This window comes from Lipotes vexillifer, unplaced genomic scaffold (genome assembly GCF_000442215.2).
Source record: "Lipotes vexillifer unplaced genomic scaffold, Lipotes_vexillifer_v1.1 scaffold387, whole genome shotgun sequence".
Taxonomy (NCBI): Eukaryota; Metazoa; Chordata; class Mammalia; order Artiodactyla; family Lipotidae; genus Lipotes; species Lipotes vexillifer.
The window spans coordinates 4,019,103-4,036,867 of NW_006795399.1; the positions used below are offsets into that span (position 1 = coordinate 4,019,103).

Here is a 17,765-nt window from a genome sequence, read left to right on the forward strand (position 1 = left end):
TTTATAAACTACTTATATATTCAGCAAGCAGTTAACATAGACAGACATAGAATTAGTTCCAAGTGTGTTTTTGTTTAATGTAAATCCCTCTGCTTAGAGTTCCTCTTCTTGGGTGGCAAGCTTGTTTTAATTGGATTGTACAAACAATATTTTATCTAGCAATAATGTCCCAGATAATAATGTGCAGGCTGTAACAATGCTAAAACACTCAAATACAAACACAGATTCAGTGAATTATAGTTTCTAATGTGCAACGTAAGGTACAGTGTTTTCTGCTCCACTTGTTTCTGCCCTTGGTATAAACATTTTTGCATTTTTTACATACTTATTCCTACTAGATTGGAAGCCCCTCATGGCAGTAGAAACAAGACTAGTTTTATTCATATCTGAATTCCTGGTTCTTGGTACCTAGTGCATAATGAAACACAATATAGATGTTTGTTTGTTGAATGACTCTAGTCACTAGGGTTCAGACCTAAAAGACCTGGGTTCAAATCTCAGTTCTACTTGCCATGGGCAAAACTTAGTTGTTCTGAATGTTACTTTGCTCCACTATAAAAATAAGAATAATGATAGGGCTTCCCTGGTGGCGCAGTGGTTGGGAGTCCGCCTGCTGATGCGGGGGGCACGGGTTCGTGCCCCGGTCTGGGAGAATTGCGTGCTGCAGAGCGGCTGTGCCTGTGGGCCGTGGGCGCTGGGCCTGCACGTCTGGAGCCTGTGCTCCATGGCGGGAGAGGCCACAGAAGTGAGAGGCCCGCGTACCGCAAAAAAAAAAAAAGAATAATGATAAAACCTAGTCTGCAACATTGTTATTATGAGAATTAAATGAGATAAGGAATATGAAGGCTTTTTAAACTGTCAGTCCCATGATAAAGCTATTTTTAATGAAGTTTTGAAGTAGAGAACTGATGGTAAGATCATGGAATAACCAGGAGAGACCAGATTTATGCCTCTCAAAAGACCTCAACAAGATGGTATTAATTTTCTTGGTGTGTTTACCATGGCCAGGATCTTGCAAATATCCCCACAGTGTCAGACATCTGGTTTTGTCAGCACAGAGAGGAGATCTTGGGGTCAGACTCATATTAGTTAAGCTCACAAGACTTGCATAAACCAGAACATATAAACTATAGTGTCAATTTACCAATTTACACATACTATATCTGCCATGAGAAACAGAATATTTGGGTCAGCACAACCAGCCCTCTACCTTCCCACAAACATTGCTCCTAATTTGGTTCACCAAATTATATTCAGAAGGTCTCTTGGTGAACATGCATGTTTCCCATGACTGCTGTAACAAATTGCCACAAACATGGTGACTTAAAACAGCGAAAACTTATTCTCTCACAGTTCTGGATCCCATAAGTTCAAAATCAGTGTCACTGGATCAAAATCAAGGTGCAGCAAAGGAGCACTCCCCTCAGAGGCTGTAAGGGAGATTCTATTCCTGTCCTTTTCCAGCTTCTGGTGGTCGCCAGCATTCCTTAGCTTGTGACAGCATCCCTCCAGTCTCTGCCTCTGTCTTCGCACTGTCTTCTCTTATTTGTATGTGAAATCTCCCTTTCTCTCTGTTTTGTAAGGGTACATCTGATTGCATTTAGTGCCCACTCAGATAATCCAAAATAATCTCCTCTTCTCAAAATGCTTAATTTAATCACATCTGCAAAGTTCTCCCCCACTTTTTTTTTTTGCCGTATAAGGTAATAAGTTCCAGGGATTCAGAGATGGATGTCTTTTTCAGGAGGCACATTTTTCAACCTACTGCAGGATGGAAATTGGGATTTGAAAAGTAAATTATACTACTAGAAAGACTGAAGGCATCAGACTACACTTTGTGGTGCATTTACTTTCACAGTAGGAATGGCCCTGTCAAATGGCCTGAATACTCAAGTCTATTGCCAAGATTCATTTCCTCAATACAGTTCTCGGATAGCCATTGCCAGTGTCTGCTTCTGTGACTGCTATTTTTTTTAATAATTTTTAAAAAATTAAAAAAAATTTTGGCTGCATTGGGCCTTTGTTGTGGCATGCAGGCTTTCTCTAGCTGCGGCGAGCGGGGACTACTCTTTGTCGCAGTGCGCGGGCTTCCTGTTGTGGTGGCTTCTCTTGTTGCAGAGCACGGGCTCTAGACTCGCGGGCTTCAGTAGTTGTGACACACGGGCTCAGTAGTTGTGGCTCGTGGGCTGTAGAGCACAGGCTCAGTAGTTGTGGGGCACAGGCTTAGTTGCTCTGTGGCATGTGGGATCTACCCAGGCCAGGGCTTGAACCCGTGTCCCCTGAATTGGCAGGCAGATTCTTAACCACTGCGCCACCAGGGAAGCCCCTGTGACTGCTTTTTAACGCCTTCATGACTAACAAAACTCCTTTCAATGGGCCCAGTTTTTCTTTCCTCTTTTTCCTTTCTTTCTTTTTTCCTTTTCTTTTTTTCTTTTTTCTTTTTTTTTTCTTGCCTGGGAACTATTCTGTTTCTTTAATTGGTGGCCTTGCCTACCTCTGTTATGATCCACTATCTGTCAATGTTTATAGTTTAATTCTTTTTTTTTTTTTTGCTTCACTGTGCAGCTTGCAGGATCTTAGTTCCCCAACCAGAGATTGAACCTGGGCCACGGCAGTGAAAGCGTGGAATTCCACCACCAGGGAACTCCCCTAATTCATTTCTCTTTAAATTGAAGTATAACTGAACTACAGCACTATGTTAGTTCCAGGTGCACAAAATAGTTTCCATAGTTCTGTATGTTAGAAAATGATCACCACTATAGCCTAATTTTAAAAAATTAATTAATTAATTAATCTATTTGGCTGCTCCAGGTCTTAGTTGCGGTATGTGGGATCTTTGTTGCTGAGAGCGGGATCTTCGTTGCAGCATGAGGGATCTTTCAGTTGCGGCCTGCGGGATCTAGTTCCCTGACCAGGGATCGAACCCAGGCCCCCTGCATTGGGAGCAAGAAGTCTTAACCGCTGGACCTCCAGGGAAGTCCCATTAGCATGTTGAACTTTTCTTGTTTAAATTGCTATGTGGTTTCTCTTTCCTGGTTGGACCTGGACTGATACAATAACTCATCAGAACTATCAGGCAAGGACTTTAAAGGAGCTATTATAACAATTCTGAATGAAGTAAAGAAAAATATGCTCATAATAAGTGGAAAAATAGAAAATAACAGAAGACTAGAAACTATAAAAAAGTACCAAATGAAAATTCTAGAACTGAAAAAAACAGTATTTGAAATTTAAAAATCACTGAATGGACTTAATAGCAGTTTGGAGATAGGAAAAATTCAGTGAACTTGAAGATAGTTCAAGAGAAATGATCCAGTGTGAAGAATATAGAGAAAAAGAAAAGACTGAAAAATGTGAACAGAACTTCAGAAACCTATAATATCAGAAATCTAATATACATTTATTTAATTGGAGTCACGGGAGAGGAAAGAGAGAATGGGGTAGAAAACACTGAAGAAATAATGTCTGAACACTTCCCAAATTTGGTGAAAGACATAAATTTTCAGATCGAAGAAGCTCAGCAATGGTTAGTGCAAATGTAAATTGGTCAGCCACAGTGGAAAACATTATGGAGATTCCTCAAAAAACTAAAAATAGAACTACCATGCTACCCAGCAATTCCACGCTTAGGTATATATATATGCACCCCACTGTTCATAGCAGCACTATTTGCCATAACCAAGATGTGGAAGCAGGGCTTCCCTGGTGGTGCAGTGGTTGAGAGTCCGCCTGCCGATGCAGGGGACACGGGTTCGTGCCCTGCCCCGGTCCGGGAAGATCCCACATGCCGCAGAGTGGCTAGGCCTGTGAGCCATGGCCACTGAGCCTACGCTTCTGGAGCCTGTGCTCCACAACGCGAGAGGCCACAGCAGTGAGAGGCCCACGTACCGCAAAAAAAAAAAAAAAAAAAAAAAGGGGGAAGGAGGGAAACCAAAAAAAAAAAGGAAAAACAAAAAAAAAAAAAAAAATTAAACACACACACACACACACACACACACACACACACACACACAATGGAATACTACTCAGCCATAAAAAGAAATTTTGCCATTTGCAACAAGATAGATGGACTTGGAGGGTATTATGCTAAGTGAAATAAATCAGACCAAGAAAGACAAATATATCACTTACATGTGGAATCTAAAAAAATAAAACTAGTGAATATAGCAAAAAAGAAACAGACTCACAGATATAGAGAACTAACTAGTGGTTACAAGTGGGGAGAGGAAAGAAGGGAGGGGCGAGATATGGATAGGGGATTAAGAGGTACATATTACTCTGCATAAAATAAATAAGTGGGAGTTCCCTGGTGGTCCAGTAGGTAAGACTCCGTGCTCCCAATGCAAGGGTCCCGGGTTTGATCCCAGGTTGGGGAACTAGATCCTGCATGCATGCCGCAACTAAGAGTTCTCATGCTGCAACTAAAAGATCTCGCATGCCGCAACTAAGAGCTGGTGCAGCCAAAATAAATAATTTTTTTTTTGCGGTACGCGGGCCTCTCACTGCTGTGGCCTCTCCCGTTGCGGAGCACAGGCTCCGGACGCGCAGGCTCCGGACGCGTAGGCTCAGCGGCCATGGCTCACGGGCCCAGCAGCTCCGCGGCATGTGGGATCTACCCGGACCGGTGCACGAACCCGTGTCCTCTGCATCGGCAGGTGGACTCTCAACCACTGCACCACCAGGGAAGCGCATAAATAAATACTTTAAAAAATAAATAGGACGTCCCTGGTGGCGCAGTAGTTGAGACCCCGTCCACCAATGCAGGGGACACGGGTTCGAGCCCTTGTCCCGGAAGATCCCGCATGCCGCGGAGCAACTAAGCCCGTGTGCCACAACTACTTAGCCTGTGCTTTGGAGCCCGCAAGCCACAACTACTGAAGCAAGCCTGCACACCTAGAGCCCATGCTCAGCAACAAGAGAAGCCACTGCAATGAGAAGCCTGGGCACCGCAATGAAGAGTAGCTCCCTCTCGTCGCAACTAGAGAAAGCCCACAGCAACAAAGACCCAACAAAACCAAAAATAAATAAATAAATAAATTTAAAAAATAAATAAAATAAAAAAAGAGGCTCAGGGACTTCCCTGGAGGCACAGTGGTTAAGAATCCGCCTGCCATTGCACAGGACACGGTCTCGAGCCCTGCTCCCGGAAGATCCCACATGCCGCAGAGCAACAAAGCCATTGCGCCACAACTACTGAGCCTGCGCTCTAGAGCCAGCGAGCCACAATTCCTGAGCCCATGTGCCACGACTACTGAAGCCCGTGTGCCTAGAGCCCGTGCTCTGCAAGAAGAGAAGCCACTATGTTGAGAAGCCCGCACACTGCAGCGAACCACATTTAAGCACATCACAGCCAAACTGTTGAAAACCAAAAATTAGAGGCAATCTTGAAAGCAGTTTGAGAAAAATGACACGTTACTATATAGAGGACCAATGATTTTTTTTTCTTTTTTCTTTTTGGCTGTGTTGGGTCTTTGCTGCTGCGTGTGGGCTTTCTCCAGATGCGGTGAGCAGGGGCTACTCTTTGTTACGGTGCACGTGTTTCTCATTGCGGTAGCTTCTCGTGTTGAGGAGCACAGGGCTCTAGGTGCGTGGGCTTCAGTAGTTGTGCCTTGTGGTCTCTTCAGCACAGGCTCAGTAGTTGTGGCACACAGGCTTAGTTGCTCCGCGGCAGGTGGGATCTTCCCGGACCAGGGCTTGAACCCATGTTCCCTGCATTGGCAGGCAGATTCTTAACCACTGCACCACCAGGGAAGTCCAGGACCAATTATTTGAATTACCATGGGTTTCTCATCAGAAACTATGGAGATCAGCAGACAGTTTGAAGTACTCAAAGGAAATAAAAGAAACCTATTGACATAGAATTCTATATTTAGTTTTACATGGCATAAACATGGCTGCTGGAAGTCACCCATTTGACCCTGTGGAAGGGGGACAGAGAAGGGGTAATCACTGTGAGATGGACAAATACCCTGAGGAAGTAACCACCACATTTATGTACATACACCTCTACTCTCTACATATTTATTTTCATGATCTATCTGGGAATTTTGGCAGAAAAGTTTTTTTTTCCCGGGGTTTATGATATACTTTATTTTTTAAATTTTTTTTTTTTTGGCTGCATTGGGTCTTTGTTGCTGCTCGCGGGCTTTCTCTAGTTGCCACGAGCGGGGGCTACTCTTCACTGCAGTGCACAGGCTTCTCATTGCTGTGGCTTTTCTTGTTGTGGAGCACAGGCTCTAGGCACGCTGGCTTCAGTAGTTGTGGCACGTGGGCTCAGTAGTTGTTGCTCGCAGGCTCTAGAGCGCAGGCTCAGTGGTTGTGGTGCATGGGCTTCGTTGCTTCTCGGCATGTGGGATCTTCCTGGACCAGGGCTCGAACCCGTGTGCCCTGCACTGGCAGGCGGATTCTTAGCCACTGCACCACCAGGGAAGCCCCGATTTTTAAAATTTTTATTGGGGTATAGTTGATTTACAATGTTGTGTTAGTTTCAGGTATACAACAAAGTGAACCTGTTATACATACATATATCCACTCTTTTTTAGATTCTTTTCCCATATAGCCCATTACAGAGTATTGAGTAGAGTTCCCTGTGCTATACAGTAGATCCTTATTAGTTCTTTATTTTGTATATAGTAGTGTGTATGTGTCAATTGGCAGAAAAGTTAAAAAAGCGCTGACAGAGTCAATAAGTAAAGCAATGAATGACAGCTGAATACTCATTCCTTATATTTGTCTAGTCAGAAAAGCAACTTTCAATTTGCCTTCAATACATGACCTTAATCTAAGCTGGGTTTGGTTTCATGTGCTTCTTCAGCTCCCCAACCTGATTGCCCTTTTCTCTTGCTTCTCTTTTACACTCTTTTTGCCACTGGCCACCACCATTGGCCTCACATTGGCCTCTTGCCAACCAGTTCTTTCTGATCTTATTGATCACCATGGCTACTCTGGTCAGTGGCCAGCCTTACTTTGTGGCCAGTGATCAACTGGATAGTTTTCCACCTGTTCCAGCTTTTGGTTTTCAAAGATCTCTCTGATTTTTCCTCCCAGTGTGCTTCCATCCCATCAAAATCTGGCTTCCTTTTTGAAAGTAGGCAGATAGTTATGTATCATCCCAATTTCTTATAACATAGAAGCATCACTCCTGTGATAACACACACGTGCACACACACACACACACACACTAGGGGTCTTACAAAACTGGGTAACAGGCAAGCACACATTCGTAGGAATAGCTTCTGTATACAAAAAAATCTGAGAATACAGTCTTCCTTAGGATCAATGGTCTTCTTTCTCAGTTATCTTTTCCTATTTCCCTTTTCAGAAACTTCCTTCACAGCTGAAGAGTGGTGCTCCCTATGCCGAAGCAGCTCCAACTCAGGCTGGAATATGGTGTCTCTGTCACTTTAAAGTCCTTGAGCTCTTTTGTCCTCACTCTGTGCAGGATATACTTGTAATGTGTCAATGCTTCCCCCATTGTCAAACTAATGAGTTCACTACAAAGCAAAAACAAAACTACACTGGTGAACACCCACTATTTTTCTGAAGTAAGTTAGGGGCAAAACAGGGGATGCAGAAGAGAACTGTCTCCCTACATACCCCCTCCACCCAGGTCAAGGGCAGCCTTCTCACCCCAACATCCCTCTCCTCCGCAGTTGCTGCCCTGACAGAAAACAGAGAAACTTGTGTCTTTCCCAAGGTCTCCGTCCCACATCTAGTTACTACCTTCTTCAAAAGGGGAAGTCAGTGTTGAACTCCTTCCCTGGCTAACCCCCTATTAAACACTTTTGCCAACACCAAAGGGAGCCAAATGTGGATTTTCCAAGCCCATGACAGTCCCCAAACATTAAGGCAGACCTGGGGTCACAGAGTGAGGACAAGAAGGCCAAATTGCTCCCCAACATCCCACTTCGCTTGGGAAAATCAATAAAGATCAGTTTGGGTTTTGTTAAGGAAAAGGCTGCCATTCCCAGAAGGAGCAAAAATCCTTTGTGCTACCATCATTTCCTTATCATCCCAGATGCTGAAAGAACACTTACACTCATTCCTCTACTCCCTTCCTTATTTCAGATGCTAGAATTTATCCTCTCATGCAGCCCTTCGGCACTGTGCTGGGTAATGGGACCACCAGCAGAAGCCTCCAGCATCTCCAGGGGAGTCCTGTGGGATAACACCTTTGTATGTGGATTGGAGAAGGGGAGCAGACCTTGGTCTCCCCAACACTTGACAGGAACCGAAGAGCTCAGGGATTTGGGTCTGATGTCCTCTCAACCGAGCAAGTTTAGGCTAGTGCCTGTGCGGGTGGGAGGGAATGCCAGAAAGTGTTTGTAATGGGGGTTGAGGGAGTTTGGGGTATCCTGGGAACAGAATATGCTGGCCCAGGCCTGAGCCATCCCCAAGCCCCTCCCACTTCCCGGTTAGTAACCAGATCCAGCTGTGCACAATCCTGGCCATCGCTTCCCATCTGGCTTCTAGGAACTCATAACTAATTAAAGGAGTGTGTGTGTTTGTTGGGGGAGGGGTCCTCTTAAAAACAGAGGTTTCCAAGATAACAGCTGGCGAGAACTCAATCCCATTCAGCCAGGCAAACTGCCCTCTCTCCTGACCCCCTCAGGGCTCTGAGGGGAAAACAGGCCAGAGGCTGACACTATATTTCTCCCACGTTTCTCTAGATCAAGAGCAGTATCTAGGCCAGCCCTAATTTGGTTACACCCTACGTTTTTCTCACCTCCAGTTTCCAGTTTCAGACCCCAGACTTGCTCTTTATATACCAGAATGTGCAGCCCTCCAGGTCACCCAATTAGGGTGAGGATGCTGTCAGAGGGGGGTGGGTGATGATTTGGAGATTGGCTTTTCCTGGGCTTAGAGACCTCTGCCAACCTTTGCCCTTCACCCACAGCCCCATAGCTCCTGAACATGAGAACATACTCTCAGAATCTTACGTACTTCCTGCCGCTACACTTTAAAATATTTTAATTGAAAATATTTCTAGGGCTTCCCTGGTGGCGCAGTGGTTGAGAGTCTGCCTGCCGATGCAGGGGACACGGGTTCGTGCCCCGGTCCGGGAGGATCCCACATGCCGCGGAGCGGCTGGGCCCGTGAGCCATGGCTGCTGAGCCTGTGCGTCCGGAGCCTGTGCTCCGCAACGGGAGAGGCCACAACAGTGAGAGGCCCGCGTACCGAAAAAAAAAAAATATATATATATATATGTATATATATATATTTCTATACAAACTCTTTTACCACAAACTGTGGGCAGAGAGGGAAAGCAGTTTGCAGGATGGGAGCAAGCCAGCCAAAGAACCCGGGAGTTCTTTCTCTCAGACTCAAGTTCTCTTTTTGGGTCAGACAGACCGCATGTCCTAACCCTTCGCACACATTCACACATGTCCCCCAGTGAGAGATGACAAATTCAGAGGGAAAAAGAGCTGGGTCAGCTCGGCTCAGGGGGTGGGGACTGGCGGAAGTGGAGGTCATTATGCCGTTATGGGAACAGTTAGTCACGCAGTCTTGCACACATGCCCAGCTTGCAGTTCCTGGCTCTAAGGGGTTTGTTTTGGGGCCTGTGGAAACTCTTGGGAGACTGCGAAGATCATAGCTTGGGCCTGAGGCTCTGCTCCTTCTTCCTAGCTGTGTGACCCAAAGTAACCTGTTAGAGACTCAGTCTCCTTTTCCATAGAAGGTGATAATACCAGCCCACAGGGCTGTTGTCGAGATTTAAATGAGATAAACTATTTGGCAAATTTTACTGTTTCACTCTGTTCTTTCCCTGGCTCCTTAGTGTCTAGAATGCGGCTCCGAGGCCAGCGTGAGTGCCCACCCTTTACCTTTTATAATAACCATTATCTCTCTCACTAACGTACTAACATACACTCCTAAGCATTCTTCCCCCTACCCCCACTTTTCGTTGTTGTTGTTGTTGTTGTTGTTGCTATATGAGGTGCCCAAGGGGAGGGAGTAATCTGCTATCACATTCATCTTACTTTACTCCTTTCCCTTTCCCCACACCCTTCTCAGCTCCTGTCCCTCCCCCACTATGCTCACTTTCTCTCTCATCCCACCCACAGTCTCCATCCAGGGGCTGAGGCTGGGCTGGCAGAGCTGGAGCTGAACTCAGAGCCACTGACAGTTCCAAGTAAATGCATCAAAATATTACTAGTGGTTTTCTTCTGGGTAGAATTTGCTGGTGGTTTTCATTCTCTTCCTTGCTTATTTTGGTATTTTCCAAATTTACTATAATGAGCAATGAATATCTTATTCAGAAAAAAAAGAAATAGAAGGCTTCCCTGGTGGCGCAGTGGATAAGAATCTGCCTGCCAATGCAGGGGACACAGGTTCGATCCCTGGTCCAGGAAGATCCCACATGCCGTGGAGCAGCTAAGACTGTGCGCCACAACTACTGAGCCTGTGCTCTAGAGCCTGCAAGCCACAACTACTGAGCCCACGCGCCTAGGGCCCGTGCTCCACAACAAGAGAAGCCACCACAATGAGAAGCCTGTGCACCGCAACAAAGAGTAGCCCCTGCTTGCCACAACTAGAGAAAGCCCACGTGCAGCCACGAGGACCCAACACAGCCAAAAGTAAATAAAATAAAAATTTTTAAAAAAGGAAAAAAATAGAGAAGACTTTAATCAGAAAAAAATATATAATTTTCAATTGGCCCATGTCCTCTTCTCAAAAGAAGAGGGATTGAGGGATGGAGGGGTGGAAAGAGGAAGAGAAGGGCAGGGCTGAGAAAAGCCCTGCAGGGGGCTGAATGGAGCTGATTCCCAAGCTCCCTCATTTCCTGGGGGCAGCAGCCTTGATCATGGCCTCAGTCACGGCCTCTGCCACTCATCAGTCAGAGGCTATGTCCTTGCTTGCCTGTCACTGGCCATTTGGGACTTAGTCACTTGATTATTATTCCTCAGTTGCGTGCTGAGTGGGTCAAGAGGACCAGCATCATTGAGGGCAACACTATGAGTCAGGAGGATCCCCCGCCTCCATCCTGGGGTGTGAAGTGTTCCTCTGTGGCCTCCCAGCCTTGCAGCCTGGGATGTGGGGGAGGGCTCAGAACTGGGGTCCCACTGAAAACATGAGTTCAGTAACCCCTTCCCCCATTCCTATCCCTACTTCCCTGTGCATTTGAATGGTATGTAAGTGTTCTGTGATGCACAGGTGATGGTGGAAACTTCAGTGGCTCCTAACCACTTAGAGAACAAAGCTCTAAGAGTCAGCGTGGTGCATGGAAAGAGTGCTGGTTGGGAGTTGGCAGAGGGATTTGAATATATGCCAGGCCAGTTAGGAGTTCCATGTCCTTAGTCAAGTTTCCCTCTCTGAATCTCCATTTCCTCTCTCAAAAAAATGGCCAGAGGGACTGCCCTGGTGGTGCAGTGGTTAAGACTCTGCCTGCCAATGCAGGGGACACGGGTTCAAGCCCTGGTCCGGGAAGATCCCACGTGCCGCGGAGCAACTAAGCCCGTGCGCCACAACTACTGAGCCTGCGCTCTAGGGCCCCCGAGCCACAACTACTGAGCCCATGTGCCACAACTACTGAAGCCCATGCTCCATAACAAGAGAAGCCACCACAATGAGAAGCCCATGCACTGCAACAAAGAGTAGCCCCACTCACCACAACTAGAGAAAGCCCATGTGCAGCAACGAAGACCCAATGCAGCCATAAATAGATTAATTAATTTTTAAAAAAAGGTCAGAATAATTCCTCCCTCATAGGATAGTGAGAATTAAATGAGATAATATATGAATCACCTAACACAAAGTAGTTCTTTAACTGTAAGGTTTTCTCTTCTTTCTCACATAGTATTCAAGACCGTCTCTAATCTCTGGCTCCCAGCCACTCTCCCAGCCTGGTCATTCATTTGACAGACATATTAAGCAGCACCCGAAGCACTGACCTATCCTGGGGTAGGAACGAAGCACAGCCTCAGAACCTCTCACTGGGCACAGCTGGCTTTTTTCCCCTCTGCACTTTTGCTCAAGACCTGCACTGTCCCTGTTCCTCAGGACTCTTTTACTCCATCCAACTCATAGCCAGCCCTCACAGCCCAGCTCAAAGCCTGCCTCCTCTGCGAGCCTTCCCACAGCCCCATGGCCCTCAGGCTGGGGCACCCCCTGCCTGGCACCCTGGTTCCCCTCATTTCAGGTGCTTGTGTTGGTCTCACCCTATCTGTAATGTCCCTGCGGGCAGGCTCTGGCCCTTTACTTCCTTGTATCCTTGTTATCCCTCCCCCGCACCCACACATTCCAGGTACATTAAATGCCTTAAATGATGACTTTTTATTAAAGCAGACACAAGTAGGTTTCAAGAGCATCTGAATTCCCAACTTGGTCTTGGATGCAAAGAAACTGAGATCTCATCCTTCAGTCCTTCACCTGAAACCCAAGCACCCAAGCAACTTGCTTCCTACCTCTTAGTTTTATTATTATTTTTCCTATCCTAGAGCAGATAGGGAGACATGAAGGTTGCAGACGAGGGGTTTGCTACCCAAGGGTCACTGGGGCACAGGAATGTCCAGCTTCAGAGGATGGCCATGGTCCCTATCCCTAGTCTTTGCAGATATTCTGCCTCTGATCCTGCCAGGATACCCACCCCCAGGACAATATGGAAAGTCTTTCAGTCTCCAGCAGAGGACCCTGGGGGATAGGGTTGGAGGCTCTTCTTGATTTCCGCTCTCTGGCAGGGCAGAGGTTAATTGTGAATTGCAACACATCTCTGGGCTGAGTCACCTCCTACTGACGCTCCCCCCAATTCCCCTCCTCTGAAGTTTTATGAAGAGGACCAGAGACTAGAGAGTGAAAAGAACCTAGCCCTGCTGCCCCAGGCTCCCAGAAATCTCAGGGCAGAGGGCACAAACAGCCTCTGGAGCTCTTGCCCGGTGGGACTATGAACTGGCAGCGGCTGTGGCTGGGCTTCCTACTGCCTATGACAGTCTCGTGCTGGGCCCTGGGGCCTGGAGAGAGGGAGGCAGCAGTGGTGAGTGCCCTGGGAAGGTCAGACCCAGGCTGGGGGAGGGATGGAGGAACTGCTCCATGGTCCCATCCAAGCCTCCCTTCTGACCTACAACTGCCTTCCTTTCCCTTCCTTCCTCTATTCCATGATCCACCCCTACCCATCTCCACTCCTTCCCCTTTTTCCTCCCCAAACATGCCTCTCCTTTTGTCCTTCCACGTCTGTCCCCTCCTGTCCTTATGGGCTGTTAGGTCACTTAGAGTTTCACCCAGAGACTAACCTCCTTTTATTCTGCTGACCCCTACCCTCATCATAGGATTACTTGTTGCAATACGGGTACCTACAGAAGCCTCTAGAAGGACCTGATGACTTCAGGCCAGAAGATATCATAGAAGCTCTGAGGTGAGAGGTCATAAGGTGCATGCCTTCAGGGTCAAGGTCACAAGGTCTCCTTTCTCTCTTCTAAACCCTTTCAGTCCCCAGGCCCACCTCTGCTTAACCCAGGTCCATGTTGGGGATCTAGGGAATGGGTGGTGGGGCCTGGGGTGAGATGGGGATTCAAAGATGAGGGCACAGTCATTGGATCTTCCTAGGCCCTAAGCACTTCTTTGGAGGCTCCATGCCATGTTATATCCAAAATACTATTATTTGGTCACATTCCACATGAAGTATAATTTATATGTAAAACTGTGAATTGAGTTGTTGACATGATGTTGCCTTTTGTAGACATTTAATATAGGATTTATTTATTTCTATTTTGAAGTTTTCATATTTTGGATCTAATGGGTCATTTTTCTTTCTGCTCTCAGATATGTTCCCAGGCCCTTGAAAAGTCACAGTACCTGCGGCGCCTGATGGATGAAATTGCCCCAGAGCAGGCTGGGCTGGGAGGGACGGGTCCAGCCAGGAGGGGGAGAAAGCAAAGGGAGGACAGGCCTTCAGGTGGGAGCAGTGGTGGGAAAGTCTCCAGAGCAGGAGGCAGGACACTTACCTAGATCAGAAGGAGGTTAGAAATTGCAGTAGAGGAAGAAGGCAATGCCACATGGCACTTTACCCAAATAAGAGCATGAACACAGGAGGTGAAGCTGGAGTATTGCCTTTACCCAGAACAGAAGAGGAAGTCCCAATTATGAGGACTGGATCCTGGAGTGATCCCATCAGCTTCAGAGCTTTTGGGCCATTCTCAGCCACCACCTTCGGCAGCGGGGGGCCAAAGAGCTATCCCCAGTTCTCAGTCATTCCAGATGCCCCTTCCCTGCTGGACCCATCCCTCTCCCTCTTTCTAGAGCTTTTCAGGAAGCATCTGAGCTGCCAGTCTCAGGTCAGCTAGATGACACCACGAGGGCCCGTATGAGGCAGCCCCGTTGTGGTCTGGAGGACCCCTTCAACAAGAAGACCCTTAAATACCTGCTGCTGGGTGAGGGCTGAGCCTGGGAAAGGGAGGGAGAGGAGGGGTTGGCATGGCTATGGAGCACAGGTGGCACTGGGACAGCCTGAATGAGCTCAATGTTGAATGGATGGTCACCTGGTAATTAACTGATCATCACTTGCCTGGAGTGGTTGTTTCACAGCTTTGCTAAGTGAGTGCCCAGACTCAGGGGAACTCTTCGGAGCTGGCAAAAGTATCTGTGCTTCTAATTTATTTTCTGGTCCAATTAACCAGGCCGCTGGAGAAAGAAGCACCTGACCTTCCGCATCTTGAACCTGCCTTCCACCCTCCCATCCTACACAGCCCGGGCAGCTCTGCTTCAAGCCTTCCAGTACTGGAGCAATGTGGCTCCCTTGACCTTCCGGGAGGTGAAGGCTGGCTGGGCTGATATCCGCCTCTCCTTCCATGGCCGCCAAAGCCCATACTGCTCCAATACCTTTGATGGGCCTGGTAGGCACCAGCTCTCGACTCTCACTTCACAGACCTCTGTCCCCTTGAGTCAGTGACTCTGGAACCTTAATGTCAGGCCACCCCCATGCTCAACTGCACCCTACACTCTCTAACCACCTTCTAATATTCCCTTGGGAAGCAGCATGTCACCTCCCTGGGGCCTTACCAAGCCTCTTCTTTGAAGCTTATGCCTTCTTCGTTGGTTTAAGTTCCTCTGCTCAAGGCATAACTCAGAGAGGACAGGGCCAGAGATGATAGAGTGGCTGGGAGGTAAAGGGACAGAGTGATGGGCATCCCTGAGAGAATGGAGTGATGACAGCGGAATCTGAACAGAGTGAGAGGTATCCAAGAGACAGTGAATATACATGGGGGAATTTTAAGGGAATGGAGTAATTGGAGTTTATAACAGGCAGGGGATGCTCCACCCTAGGAGATTCTGACCTCCTTCCTGTCTACCTTTGCCTTTGTCCAGGGCGGGTCCTGGCCCATGCCGACATCCCAGAGCTAGGCAGTGTGCACTTTGATGAAGATGAGCTCTGGACTGAGGAGACCTACCGGGGGGTGAACCTGCGCATCATTGCAGCCCACGAACTGGGCCATGCCCTGGGGCTTGGGCACTCCCGATACACCCAGGCCCTCATGGCCCCTGTCTATGCTGGCTACCGGCCCCACTTCAAGCTGCACCCGGATGATGTGGCTGGGATCCAGGCTCTCTATGGTCAGTCCTTTCCCCTGGTGATCGTGAAGGTCAGTCTGACCAGTATCTCTTCAGGCATGAAGAGACAGGTCTAATCTTCATGGAAGGAAGTGGCTTGGCTTCCTTCCCTTCCTCCTGCCCAGTTACTCGGCCTTCTTCATTTTCAGGAGCTGCTTTTCTTTCCTTTTTTTTTTGGCCTCGCCGCGTGGCTCGTGGGATCTCAGTTCCCCAACCAGGGATTGAACCCAGGCCACGAGGCTGCTGCAGTGGAAGCCCAGAATCCTAACCACTAGGCCACTAGGGAACTCCCAAGAGCTGTTTTTCTGACACTTCCAGGTCTAATCTTTCTGCCAGAGCTCTCTCCCCTCATACCTGTTCTAGGGGATGAAGAATGAACATTCCAGCAAACCCCCTTCTCCCTTTCCAGTGCCTCTCAAAACTAAAAACATGTCTCCTGCTGGTATCAATATGATCTTTCCTCCCACCAAGGAAAGCTCTCTAGCTTTGCCTTTTCCTCTCTACGGGACCTCTGAGCTGAGCTTACAGTAGAAGACTGGGGAGGCCAGTGCCTTCTCTCCCTGAGCAGGATCCTGCTACCTTGCAGGCAAGAAAAGCCCAGAGACAGAGGATGAGGAAGAAGAGACGGAGCTCCCCACTGTACCCCAAGTGCCCACAGAACCCAGTCCCATGCCAGACCCCTGCAGTGGTGAACTGGACGCCATGATGCTGGGTAAGACCCTTCTCCTCTAGGCTGTAGGCAGGCAGTGGGGTGGCCTGCTGACCTTGAGATGGGAGTGACATTGGACCTAAGCGTGAGCAATGGCAGTTTACCACCAGACAGGGGTTGGTGGCCATGGAAGGAGGCATGTGGTATGGGGAGGGAGGATTCAGAACCAAATTAAAGGTGGGCCAGGCTGGAATTTACTTCTGCTGCCACCCTATGAGGGCCACTAAAAACATCTGGAAATACAGCAGGATGGAGAAAACAGTCTTGACTGGAATGTCTATTAGAGAGGGTGTTATACCCACATGGAAGTACAACTTGGAAGCCACCTGGGGTAGGAGGGGAGGTCCCCAAGGGGGAGCAGCTACCTGCAGGGCTTTTGTTTTGTTTTGTTGGGCCAGGGCTGATTTGCTGTGAACAATAAGGGAGAGGCTGAACACTGGGTCCTCCTTCTCTGCCCTTAATCTCTCTGAATTAAAGTTGAATGAATTTTTGAGAAATCAGCCTGTGAGAGGACAGCAAATGATTAGTCTGCCTGAGATACCCACAGTCTTTATTTGACCTCTGCCTTTTTTTTTTTTTTTTTTTTTTGTTTCCGCGGGCCTCGCCTCTCACTGTTGTGGCCTCTCCCGTTGCGGAGCACAGGCTCCGGACGCGCAGGCTCAGCGGAAATCAGCCTGTGAGAGGACAGCAAATGATTAGTCTGCCTGAGATACCCACAGTCTTTATTTGACCTCTGCTTTTTTTTTTTTTTTTTTTTTTTGCGTTACGCGGGCCTCTCACTGCTGTGGCCTCCCCCGCTGCGGAGCGCAGGCTCCAGACGCGCAGGCTCAGCGGCCATGGCTCACGGGCCCAGCCGCTCCGCGGCATGTGGGATCTTCCCGAAACGGGGCACGAACCCGTGTCCCCTGCATCGGCAGGCGGACTCTCAACCACTGCGCCACCAGGGAAGCCCGACCCCTGTCTTTTTGACTTGTTGACATGCTTATGCTCTCAGGGCCCCGAGGGAAGACCTACGCTTTCAAGGGAAACTACGTGTGGACCGTGACAGATTCAGGGCTGGGTCCCTTGTTCCAAGTGTCTGCCCTTTGGGAGGGGCTCCCAGGAAACCTGGATGCTGCTGTCTACTCTCCTCGGACGCAATGGATTCACTTCTTTAAGGGTGAGGGGACTAGTTTACAGTGTGTTACCTGAGGAGGGCCTATAATCAGAGAATCCATAAAAGGAGGGAGGGATGAGAAGTTTCTGAGATGGTGGAATGGAGGAACTGAAAGCTATCACCTGGCAACAGAGGTGTCTTGTTCTTTCCTTACATGCTCTCAGGAGACAAGGTGTGGCGCTACGTTAATTTCAAGATGTCTCCTGGCTTCCCTAAGAAGCTGAATAGGGTAGAACCTAACCTGGATGCTGCTCTCTATTGGCCTCTCAACAAAAAGGTGTTCCTCTTTAAGGTATAAAGTTCAAAGCAAGGGCAAATCCCTTCTTAGGAGGGGCGGGCTACCTCACGCGGAGGAGCAGA

The 17,765-nt window shown here is 48.1% G+C and overlaps 1 protein-coding gene across 1 annotated transcript; it reads left to right on the forward strand.

Annotated features, from left to right (window-relative positions):
* Positions 1-12,880: 12,880 nt before the first annotated feature.
* Positions 12,881-17,406, forward strand: MMP19 (matrix metallopeptidase 19). Its single transcript, XM_007472119.1, is given in 7 exon segments — positions 12,881-12,967; positions 13,263-13,348; positions 14,233-14,363; positions 14,610-14,825; positions 16,127-16,296; positions 16,298-16,347; positions 17,244-17,406. Coding segments are annotated over 7 exon segments (903 nt in total).
* The last annotated feature ends 359 nt before the right edge of the window (positions 17,407-17,765 follow it).